We start from the raw sequence: 14044 nt of genomic DNA on the forward strand, positions 1-14044 counted from the left end.
ATATTTTAGACATAGTGAATAATAATAATACATTTTGATAAGTAATACGCAATAATTTATATTTTTATAATTATGACAGCAATAGACGCAGTGTTTTATTTATTTTTATTTGTATTGAACATTCATTTTTTTTTATTAAACAATGTATAAAATATTTTTACAGTAAGTCTAAGTGTTGTAAGTTGTTGATTAATCCCACATACTCTTCAATGAAATTATTTATTTATTTTCATCACTTATAGCTGTAAAAATGTTTTACTCTTTTTATTTGCCCCAAAAATTTGTTTAGTCACCATTGAAATGTATATAAAAACTCATATTAATACTCATGTAGATTAAAAGATAAAACCAACAATATTACCTTTGGCTTTGCTTAATAATGTTCATCAAATTACTTTAGACACCGATGAAATGTAAAAGAAATCTTTGGTACAATCATAAATTATAGTACTTATCATAACAAAAAAAATGTAATGATAAAAATTGTCTGGGACCAAACTAGTATCAGTAGCATGATCAAAACATATGTAAAAATGTTGATGCAGTCACCTTCCTCTCCTCCATAAAGTCACAATAATTAAAACGTGATGTTTTTTCACTTTTTGATAATACTTACATTAATACAGATTTATTTATTTTATTTGAAATCAAATTGAATACTGGGGGCCTCCACACGATTATTCTCAGTGAAAATTATTCACACTCGTGTGGAGACCCAGGAGTTATTCAAAATATTTTAAACTTTAACTAAAATTCACACTTTGAGTTAAAAATCAAAAACTAAATTACACTAGTATAAGTATAAGAAATATTTAACATATATACTTATTCTATTTTTGTTTTTTTCACAATCATATCGGATCCAGTGAGATACATATTTTTTAAACACGGGTAAAGACATGTTGTCTATCTTACGAGGCATTAAACGAGGCATTTACATTCCTATGAACTCAAACCTTCTTTGACAGCCACTTTTTTTTTGGCCAGTTTAATGAATAATTATTGACTGCATATCTAGTGTTGACTTCATGTTGTATAGTGGATAAAAGGTTATGTTTTTTGAAGTATAAAGTGGTTGATTTTTGATTTAATTGATTTATTTTGAGGAAGTTAAAATCCTCATATAGTATTTTGGTTGGGTTTTTATCTTTTATATTTACTACTCTAATTAATAATTATTGTATGTTGGCATTTTTGTGGTTGTACTAAAGTATTTTCATAGGCTCCACCCCAACCAATTATGCCATACGTAATAAATGATTCAAATAATATTAAATATATACAGTTCTTATGTACTTTTATTATTAATATATAGTATAGGCATTCATCAACAATAATATATTTTGATTTTACTATAAATGGGTAGGTATTAACTAATAACTATACCTATAAAAAAATATATATATATATACTTGATTCTTATTTCATAATATATATATTATATTTCAATATTTGCAGTTATTAAAATAAAGAAATTAGTATTATTATTATATTATTAGTATCTATGTAAATATTAAAAAATTTGTTTTGGAATTTAGATGGAACATAAATTATGTTAATTTATTTGTTATAAAAACTGCAACGCGAGGTATTTTATTTATATATTGCTATAGACAGTAGACACTTTGCCAAAACAATAGTTTAAGACGTATTACAAAAATGTAATTATTACTAATTTTATTTTAATGGACTATAGTTAAACAAAAAATATCATTGTTGATGGTTTCTATGTATGAATTTTAAAAATAAAATATAATACACATTTTTGTTTAAAATTAAGATTTTTAAACTTGAAATCTAGTGTCATACGACATTTATTATAACCATATAGGTATAAATATACAATTTTATTTTTTATTTAATATTATATAAAATTAATAGGTGGGTTTACTTTTTATAATTTTGCTATGCAAAGCTTGAGAGCATTTTTAATTAAATTTGTTTCATAGTATTTATTTTTAATAATATTACTTTTCCAACTAAAAATAAAACTAAAAAACAAATATTTACAAATAATTTAATAGGCAAGTACCTATTTTTCAAAATGTCTTGTAATGAGTATCACGTCACATTATGTTTTTTTTCAAATATGAAATAATATGTTTTTTAATAACTTGGGATAGATAAACGATCATCTATTATTGACACTGGACAAGTCAATGTTTAACTTTTAGTCTTAACTGTTAGATGTTTTAACTCAATTTCATACTTGAGTAATTAAATATATATATATATAGTTAAAACTTTAAAGTATAGTTAACTTATATTTTTTATACTTAAAGCATTACCTATTTAATAAAAGTATGATTATAATCACTACTTCTTATAGATTTAATTTTATATTTTAGTCTTGAAATTATACTGCAAGTTAATAAGACCATTGGTTTTATTCCATTAACTTAAAATATATAACTTTAATTATTTTCAATAAAATGATTAAATACACATTAAGTTCATAACAGTGGCATAGCCAGGATTTTTTTAAGGGGGTGTTTTTTTTTTTGTTATAAAATGTAACTTGTGAAAGATTTACTCCTATAATGTATAATGTAACCATACATTGTTTTAATAAATTATAATATGCGTTTAACTTTCAAATATTTATTTAAAATAGATTGTTTTACTTTTTCATAAATGATTATAATGTAAATATTAACAATAGTTTATATATAAATAATACATTTAAAATATATTTTCTATAACTTCTTCGACAGATATTTCTATGTCACTGTGAATATCCAGTAATGTTAACCCGTTAAGTCGATTTTCACTTATTATATTCCTCAGATATGCTTTTAAACACTTAAGAGTCGAAAATGGCTTTTCACTAGTTGCAGTATATTAACTGATAAAGAAACTAAAATTATTAAAAGCCTATATATTGAAGGATATTACATTCAGCTAAAACAGTTTCAACATTTTTATGGGTTTTGTTTTTGTTCATTCAATAATGCGAATTTCCCCAAGCCAAAATATTCATCAGCTCCAATGTCAACTACGTAGGTTTTCAAAATACTGTAGTACTATGCATGAATTAAAATAATAAATAAATATCTTAATTCTTGGTATCAATTAAATTCTTAACTAAGTGTGAATCAATCGTGATATAACATATGATACGAAGTGTGCACTATTTTAAGATAAAGTTTATTTCAAACCGTGGCCGTGGTAGTGAATATGACATAACAGAATACATTTTACCACGACCAAATAATTATACTCCTATATTATATAAATATTATATTTTTGATATAAATACAGCCGTGGGTGGAGGGGTGTTTTAATACCCAAAAACACCTCCCTTGGCTACGCCATTGATTAATAATGTTTAATTACTTTAATAATAATGAACTTACGATGAACACGAACGTGATAAAATATCTGTATTTTATATTATAGGTACTTGAATATTAAATATAAATATGCAAATAGAAAGATAATATTTAAAATGTGAAAGAAATTACCTCTTAAATTTAACATTACAAAATAAACACATTTATTCATGGAGCAATTTTTTTATATATAGGTTTAAATTCTGAATAAATAGATTGCAATATTGCAAACAGGTTTAATCTACATATAGGTAGCCATAATTTTATAATTATAATACGAATCATAGTTGTTATATAACTATACTCGTAACTTGCTGCATGTGTGATTTTGTATACCTAAAGATATCTATATAAATTATATTTAAGTCACTGTGCTATGATTGTATATGTGTATTATTTATGTACCTTGCAGGTAATAACCTAATAATCTAGTGCATTCACCATTCACCATTAACGATTTTGCATTTTTATTTTTTCAGTTTTAGAGTGATTTAATAAAAAAAAAAAACCACTTGCTAAATTATAATTTGATGGTAAAAAACGACTACTAATAATATTTAACGTAACCAAATATTTTAAATTAAAAATGTTAGAAAATCCACACTTTAATTTTTTACTTAAAAATTTAGTTAAAATTACTTTGTCTATAATTGTCAATTGACATTCAAAAGCTAGAATTTTTGCTGCAAAAATATATTTCTCGTTTTTAAATAAAATAAAAAATTCTAATATTATTTCGGCAAGCAATACAGTGACGCCAGGGGTGGGCCTACCATACACAGTCTTAAAAATTAAAATGTCTGGCCCTATTATTGGCCCAACCTGAGTAGAAATTGTTCAGTAAAAGTATGTAATGTAATGTAGTTTGCACATGCTTGAATTATTTGAATTTAATAAGCAAAAACACAAAAAACAGTTATACTATTGATTGTAATGTACACAATAATATTATAAACTATAATATTAGTAATATTGCTTTAATATAATACCTAGGTTTATTCTATATATTAATGTATTAATCTTTAATTAATGATAATACCGGGGATATCAATTGAGTATAATATAAATTATATTACTTGCATAATAATAATAACGTTTCATAAAATTCTCGATACTGTTATCAAATATATTACAACCAGTAATAAATTGATCGATTAATAAATGTTTAATTTTCAAGCATTTTAGTGTTTACGATTGTTTATGTTGAAACTTTGTTTTAGACGCAATTGGTCCATGCACATTTGAATCTACAACTATAATAATATATAGTTGCTTATGTTTTACACCTATGGTTGTGAAGCACTGGAAATGATGGGGAAATTGCATTTTATTTTAATTTCATTAATAATTGGGTACCTCTCTAAATGAATTGAGACACACTCGGGTCTCGGGTGATACCTTATTTCGGGACGCACTCGGAACATACAAAAAAAGGTAATTTCAGAACGCACTCGGGAAACTTCCGCGCGTAGTACCTGTGACTCTCTCGTAAATATATATATATTATATATATTATTACAAAATATTTGTTAGCCAGCAATACATAGTTTATTCGTGATATATATAACAATTGTATTGTGTTAATACTATTAGTATAAATTATTATTTTTTAATTTGTATCATTTGTATCAAATATAAATTTACCTGATTAATATTTTAACACTAATTATTCGGTGCCAATTTATAATTTGAACTATAGATATTTGTAGATTTATAAGCTTTGTTCAATAGAAATTAAAGATGTACCATTTGATGCATACAAACGTCCATTTTTTGTATATATAATTTAAATACATTTTATTATTTCACTTTTTACGGCTTGTGAGTTGTGATGGGAGAGGTGTTTCAGTGTTTGCACTGTTTGCAGTGAGATTTTATTTTATTTCTATATGACTCTAATAAGAAAAATCCTTAGCATCACTATTACTAAGGTTCAATAAAGCCATTCTAAATGGTTTTAAAAAATTTTATTGATTTTTTTATTGGGCATTACGAGTTAGTATGAAATTTTTAATAATGATTAATTATTAAATAAAAATTAAAAGTTATTCGTCAAATGTTAATAATTTATAAAGTATTAAGTGTGACTTGTTGGTTCGTAAACGCCGATCGTTAAGTTATTATTCAGTATACCTACCTGTTTGGATGTATAAAAGTAAATATTATTATATTTATAATTTCGGTTGAATTAATATACCTATAAATACAAGTCTGACCAACTTCAAAACTTGCGTTCAGCTGCCTTGATAATAATACTCGTAGATATATAATTATTTTCGTTGGTCATTCGCACTTAAATTTAGATACTAAAAGCAAATCTAATATAATAACACCTGCACTAATATTTTCTAATGTAAATATTTCTATATATTTAGGTAATAATATTTTTTTTTACAAATTACAACACATTACGCAAGGCTAACTGCAGTATAGTATTTACGACAAGTCAAAAGTTGAGTAAGATATTAATTTTCACAACATTAAACTTGACTAATCTTTTTTAACACATGATTACTATAACTAGTTATGTATTTTTACATGTTAAAATTAATAGGGAAAGTAATTATTTATCTAATATATAATATTATAATATAGCATAGGTTGATACAAGTGTACAACCGAACAACTTAAAATATGAATTATAAATTTATTAATATATTTTTAACTGAATAAAAATATGTTTATATTTTATGTGATTTGTGAACATTTTTCTGTTCAATGAGCCGTAAATAATTATAAATTATCTTGGTTAATTAAGTAAAAATGAAATACGTTAAAGAATACAAATATTTGTATTCAACATTTTAATAAGTTATTTATCCCACGATTGTCAAAAAAAAAAAAACATAAATAAGTTCTAATAGTTATATTATAATCAGGATACAGACATAAGACACGTACAATTGCATTGCGAATTTATTACATTTATTTTCATTATTATCTTTATCACCAAGCGTTATTGAATTTGTATACATATCATTATATCAAAATATTTAACAGCAATTACTTATAACGTTATAATAATAGTATAATTTCAATGAATGATTACATAAATGCCATACATATTTAAAATATATTGATTAGTAATTATAATAAATATAACGATTTAAAATAAACAAATTACAACTAATAAGAACAACAATAATAATAAAATGTACATTAAATTACTAATTTTAAAATGTGAGCGGAGCGATTTATAATGATGTGTTTATTTTTTAGTCAAAAGATATTTATTTTTATATCAGATAAAAATCAAAATCTTCAATATTAAGGGTGAATTCTATAGTAACATTATAGTAAGTTGAATTTAGTTTTTACTTTTAGGATTCAATAGTAAAAATAAAAATATTTTATCTCTACCATAGTTTCTGTTTTATATACATATCTATATTTACTTATATGGTATACGAATTTTAAGTTTCAAATTAGGATTTGGGATATTTATAAAATTAAATATAAATTTGATTTAAATAATATAGTATTTGTATAATGTATAATACGCATTACGTATGTCATCTAAAGTGAATCGACATTTTGCTGATTATTCCCGTGTGCTTATTGCTTACTGTTTACTAATTATTATAGAAACTACTCATCCAAAATTCAATTCTTATGTATTGAAGAAGGTACTCCAAAAAATATTTTGTTTTGGAATAAGGAATTAGAAGTGTATGTTATCATTAAAAAAGTAGAAACATTTAAAAATTAATAATGATAAAAAATATAGGTAACTTTTTAAGAAAATGTTATTTTCTAACGGCTTAAAATTGTGTAAAAAATTATTTTTTTAAATATTAATCGTTTTTGGAATAATGAATGAAAGGAAAACAGATGAGTAAAGTAAATGATTATTGATGTATCATACCTAATATATTTATTATAGGTACATTACTTTCCGTAATATGATGATGCTAATTCGAATACCATGTCCTGTTATACATATGTATATATAGGTACTATTGTATATGTTTCAAAATTACCAACTTATATCATCGTTTTTTGTTCTCTATTGCCATCGACTACTTTCAATAAAAGACGATATTTTACTATTTACTGTAATAGGCACATCCTTACCTTTATATACGCAATAGACATTTTATTACTAGCGTTATATCAACATAATATACAGAATTTTTGATAGGCATTGACAGCGGATGCGATGCTTAAAACGATATTAAGTAATTCTGATACGGCGAAATCACCATGATAATGTATTACTTATACCAATGTCCAATTGATATCGAAATTAATGTATGCATCGTAAGGCGTTTGGGTTTAAAAATATGAATCAGAATCTTTCGAAATTATCAAGTTTCACTAAAGTTTATTCACGAGGATATTTTTTGTTTTAAATAATGTATTGATGTTAAATTTATAAATAAATCTAGATTCTAAAGACTATACAAGTGTCTTAATATTATATCAATTAATTGTATACGAGATGTGCAGTTGATAGTTATTGTATTGTTATTTACTATTGCTACTTTTGTCAACTTTGGTTTACGTAGAATACTGGTAATACTTATCTAGTGTAAAGATAATAAAGCTAACATAGTTATTGCACTATTATAGCTCGTAATTGATATATACAGCTATACAATAAATTATTTATATAAATACTGGGTATAACTTAATATTTATCATAGAAACATCCAATATGTTTTATTATTTTAGGTTTGTGAATTGGTGGATATAGTCATCAGTTGACAGTTGTAATAAAGTGATGTATTTATCGCGTAAAAAGAGTGCAAAAATATATTAATAGGTAAAATATTCAATACCCATAATAGGTTATTACATAAACTTAACTAAATTCAAATCAGTTTTAAAAAGTATTATAGCATTACAACATCGATCAGTATGATGGAATAAAAATTGGATGTTTTGGCTAAAATAAATGTCCGCCACCGATCCCCTTAAATAAATAAATTATACATTTGTAGCTGTGTCCTGTGTGTTAGAAGATATCTATAAGGCTATATAACTAATTAATGCCGAACATATTAAATTTAAAGAACTCAAAATTAAAATTAATTTAAGTTTTGTGTTATGTATAAAATGAAACTTATAGTTAGCTTAGGTTTATCGAAAAAAGCAAACTTGTACTAGGTATAGTGTGAAAAGTTCCACAAATTTTTACGTTTTAAATTAATTACAATCAATGATAAACGGCCATATATACATACGTTACCGTCGTCTAATCAAGATCAATGCATATTAAAAAAATCAATAATGTCATTCTGCTTTATATAGTATCTACATTTAGAAATAACTCCACATGGTATAGGTCAGTACTCAGTAACCACGGTAAATTGTAATTGATGTGTTAAATTTGAATTAAATAATAAATCGTTGTATACGTAACACAATTCTGAACAGAGACTGACACTGCGACTGTGTGTCTGAGTGACACACTATCAGTATTTATATAGTTTTTAAATAATATAGTGATTTAGAAAAATAGTCTGACTTTTTTTTTCAAAAACATATCGCATGACACATATATTATAAAATAATTATTAAAATATTAATTGAATCAAAATCGGTATAAAATAAGAATTATGAGTATAAAATAGTAAATATATGATCGTAGATTATTTCCAATATTTTATCCTTAAAAAGTACATTGAATTAGCTAGGTACCTACTTTTTGATTTTTAAATAAATTGGTTACCAAAATGTTATTAATTATTTAAAATTATACGTTATTATTCCTAGAGCAGTAAAGTTGGCGTCTGTTATCTGTTACACTCGAAATAATCGAATAAGTTTGCATGATTCTTAATTTTAACACATGATTAACGGCACTCGTAAATTGATCATAATATGATAAATAATATAATATAATATCTTGCGTATAGTTTCAATGAAAATTATATTTTTTTTTCACACAAAATTATTTAATAAAATTAGTAAAAAATTTCACAAGTGTGTGGAAAAATAATTTTTATATACTCGTAAATATGTATACATATTAATTTTTTTCTCTTTGTACCTACTATTTAATGTTATCATTGAATCACGTACCTAAATATCTTTTAAAAGGACATGCTGGTAATTGGTAGGTACGTATGATTAAAATAAAAATAATATATGTAAATATATATATATATATACAAATAAACACAAATTTATAATTTATAATAAAAATATTATATTAAATTATTCTGCCAGGCTTATATATTTTGTCGTTTAATATTTTTATTATACATTATTGAAACCTTGAAATAACTCTAGTGTAATGTTATGTTTGACATATCTTCTAAATATTGGATTTTATCTCTAATTATTTTCCGGTGTAGTTTTATTATATTGAAGTTTCTTACAATAATTTTAATATTAGCTTGAACATTATGTATTATTTTTTTAAAGTTGAATAGATATACCTATTTGGATGCGGTGAACAAATTTGTGAAGTAAATTTGGAAAGAAAAGATTCAAAACGTATCAAACTAGTTTTGTATTACTGAGTTTGAATGACGTCGTAAAATTAAACGCGTATAATTCATATGAGAACCCATTGTTAAATCATAATATTTTACGCTTTTGGGAGCCAATTTAAATATAAATTTTTCAGAAGCCAACTCAAGGATTGACTTTAGTTTCTGCGAAGACAATGTCTGATTAACGCTGCATACCCTATTTTATAATACGGACTGGTGACAAAAAATTCATTTTATACCTATAAATTATAATATATATTTTGTATAAGGTAAATTATCATTGTGCAATAGTGCAATAGGTGCATTATACATTTATACACGAATACACATTATATTATTAATATAGAATAAAACATTTTACTTAGGTAAAAAAAACATGTTACTAACTTATGTGTTCGGTGGACCTCTATTAAACCAGCGACATTAGCGACAATACTCATCGTTTTCATTAAACGTTCTGATTCTATTTCGTTAGCAAGTTTTATGCTATCCAATCACCGGAATCACAATTGATCGAATAAAATAAATAAAATTTGTCCGACCAGTCCAAAATTCTCTTATCATTTAATCGGTGCTCTTTCCGCGGCTGAGTGGGCGGGCGGTCGAGTATTTCTTATCTACGAACGAAATGTACACTCACGGACACGGAACACGCACCAGTTCGTCGCGCCCGCACGCGCACTAATACTGCGTCACTTATCATCAGTGTAATAGTTATTATCAGTGTCCACTGTCCAGTCTACTCAGCGGATGTCGCGTTCGTTTTATTATTATTGTTATTGTTGTTATAATTTACTCGTTTTATTCGGTAGTTCGCTAATTCGTTCACCGTAGTCCGTTTTCGAATTCGTCTTGGCCCGCGCGCTCGTCTCCATCACCCGTTCACCCGACCGTGGCCGCCGACGACATTTTTTATTAGCGTTCGTCAAATCATTTTCGCGTGAGTCTGAGTACTCATTACCTACCTTCTCACATACTTATTTGTCGTCTCGCTTACCGCTCCCGAAGGTTCGCTCTCAATCACATTGCGATGCGGGTCCGGGAGTAATCCCGATATCTGCAGCCGGTCAACAACTGTTAGACTTGTTTGGGTGGAGAGCTACTAACCTTACTGCTGATAGCTGCAGACTGTACGCATCTGTTGATAATATGTTGGTTTGGCTAGGCAAAGTCTAAATGGGAAATCATGAACACGCCAGGTAACCAGAGTTCTTCATTGCAGTCACTAAATATTATTGTTGTCACCTGTCTTTATGTAATATATGAAGACCAAAATAACTTTTTGAAAAGGTTAATTTATAAATTCTAATACCATTCTACCAGTGGTCGGATTATGTTCTCTAGCTATTTACTTTTTATACATTTCAACCTTATTTATTAGATTTAGTAGATATTGACTGTTTGTAATCAACAATTCATTTTTATATCAGATTTCCAATTAAAAACATAAAGTCAAATTTAATATCAAAGCAAGTTGATTTATTTGCTGGTTTTTAATAATATTTTGATTTTTAAGAAAATAATGAGGTTGTATAATACTATAATATAAAAATGCTATTATATAACTTGTTTAAGAATTAAAATGTTGAAACCGATGAGAGATAATAGATAGGTAATGTCCTTACCTTTAATCTTGATGATAGATTAATTCACTCTATTATTAAAGTTAATTACACAAAATCAATTTTACTGAAAGCAAATTTGTTATGTTGTACATTTGTAAGCCAGACAGCACACTTGCTGGCGTGGTCTCCTTTTAATACTATTTTATGTGAGTTAGTCTCTTTTAATTCAATTTTAAGATTGAATCACATATTTATTATAAATAACTTTATATGTGATGTACCTACTTTTTGTTTTATTTTTAGTAAACTTACTCTATTGAGTACATAAAACAAAAGATTTAATCATTAAGAAATGTTAACAAATTAATTATTTAAAATGTAATTATATAGGTACTATATATATATATATGTATATGTATATATATTTAATATACTATACAGTTTTATAGTTGAGTACAGTAGTAGATCTAGGATTTTTTTATGTGGGGTGTTAAGGTTAAGGTCTTGTATTTTGTATACTCTATTCTGAAGGGAAGACTTTTTTTAGTTCTCAAAATGAATGTGTCCTTTAGTACTTAATATTTAAAAGGATAAACACCAGTGGCAACTTCAAAAACACATCTAAAACAAATTTCTTTGTTTTCTAAAAAAAATTAAATTCTATCACATACTATACTATATATTTTTTTTTTCTTTGTTCTCTAAAAAAAATTAAATTCTATCACATACTATATAATGATTTTAGTGAACATCAAATACATAAAAAAACCGGTTATCAATTATCGGTATTGTGTATTCTTTTTTTTTTTTGGTACCAATTTTGTTTAGAAATGTGCCTAGCCTGGTTGAGTATGCTATCTACTTTTAATTAAGAGGACGTCATACTCGTTGTGTTGTATTGGTATTACTAACACATTCTTGTTCAGAATAATCCATTTTAATCGGTTATTTTTAATTTAAAATGCTTATAACTTGTTTTAAAAATAAAATAAAAAAAAAAAAACATTTGTGTAAATAATATTTTTACCTTTAAATTGTATGATAAATTTCAATTATCACTCTAAATTAAAAAATATAATATTAGAATGGATTATTCTGAATGTAAAACTCGCTATGTTATATATCAGTAATGCGATAATATGTGAGTGATGTACTCTTAATACATCCAATTATATATTTATATATATATACCGTAAAACCTCCCTAAAACAGACATTCAATAAGGCAAATATCTCCTTAAAATGGAAAAGAATTACAGTTCCACATAGCCTATATCTTGTATATTTTTGTCTCCTTATAACAAAAACTCCTTTTTAACAGAAAATTCAGTTGATACCAAGCTATTCCATTATTTTTGTAACAAAATTAATATAATTTTATTAATGATACCAAACTTATAATTGTAAAGAATATAAAAAAAGTTTGGAAAATATTATATTTCAAAGTTATGGTTGCTCTAAATATGAGTTATTATCTATTTATTTTTATTATTTTTATTTTTTTTTTTAGGTTGTTAGCTGTAATAATAAACTATTTTTTTTCAAATTAAATAATGAATAGTTGTAAGAAATGATCAAACAAGTTTAAACAAAATATTATACAGAGTTATAAAAATTATATAGTAAAAAATATTTATAAATCAATTAACTATAATTGTAATACCTATCTAGAATCTGTATAGATGTATAATATGTAATAGTTATTAGTAATTACTCATTATACTTGACCTCATTTTAATGCTACCTATTCTATTATGCACCAGATGAAAATAAATTGGTAGTATAATAGGTTATATTTAACTGATATTTTATTAATTAATTAGTGGTAAGTAGTAACAAATGATGTATTGAAATAATAAATGATGACTTATTTTTTATAATTGCTTTTACAGAATTTAATATGAAGAAGCGATAAACATCAATTTCTTAAATTGTTTTATTTTTTTTTTTCATTAAGCAATCTAATTATTTCTATTACTTTTGAAATCATATTAAGTATTCAATAATCATTAGTAATGAAAATATTTGAATAGTTTACAATAAAAAATAATTAAAAATAAAAATGTATTTATTATAAATCAGTTTTAGCAAATGTTTAACATGATTCCTTTAATTTTTGTTTAGAGAAAATAAAGCCACTTCCACTACCAAAACCAAATTTATTTCCTACAAATTCAAGTGACTGCAGTTGCCATGAACCACAAAAGTATGTTTTAATTATTATTAAGAATTAGAACTAGATATGACTTATAAAAAAAAATATATCAAATTAAATTTTGTTTTTTTTAGTTTATGTAAAATAATTCAAATTAACTTTATAATATTGACAATAAGGAACAGAAAACTTCAAACTACTAAGATTGCAATGATACATGACTCTGATAGTGAGTCTCACAATATCTAATATAAAAATAGGAAATGACATTTTAATAGGTAGGTAGATAACAAAAAAAGAAAAACCAAATTGATTTAAATATTTATTTTATTTACAATTGTGTGTATTTTTCGTTCTATCAGAATTATTATTACTAATATTATAATGAGTATTGATTTTTCATTTTTTGTTATCTACCTATACTTACCTATTAAAATTACATTACCTATTTTTATATTAGATATTGTGAGAATCACTATCTGAATCATGTATTATTGCAATCTTAGTAGTTTGACATTTTCTGTTCCTTATTGTTAATATTATAAAGTTA

General features: G+C 24.8%; 1 protein-coding gene across 5 annotated transcripts in view; it reads left to right on the top strand.

Annotated features, from left to right (window-relative positions):
• The window catches only part of LOC132924235 (FYVE, RhoGEF and PH domain-containing protein 6-like), a 35876-nt gene that overhangs the window by 16399 nt on the left and 5433 nt on the right, over window positions 1-14044 (top strand). For 3 of the 5 annotated variants that reach the window (XM_060988415.1, XM_060988413.1, XM_060988416.1), the window contains exon 2: window positions 13464-13545. Coding sequence is in view for 2 of the 5 variants with exons in the window: in XM_060988413.1 (XP_060844396.1) it covers window positions 13464-13545 (82 nt within the window). In the remaining 3 variants the exon portion in view is untranslated. Of the gene's footprint in view, window positions 1-10459; window positions 10975-13463; window positions 13546-14044 lie in introns of those variants that run through there. The other 2 variants (XM_060988417.1, XM_060988414.1) reach the window with 2 other exon arrangements.

This window comes from Rhopalosiphum padi, chromosome 3, assembly GCF_020882245.1.
Source record: "Rhopalosiphum padi isolate XX-2018 chromosome 3, ASM2088224v1, whole genome shotgun sequence".
Lineage (NCBI taxonomy): Eukaryota > Metazoa > Arthropoda > Insecta > Hemiptera > Aphididae > Rhopalosiphum > Rhopalosiphum padi.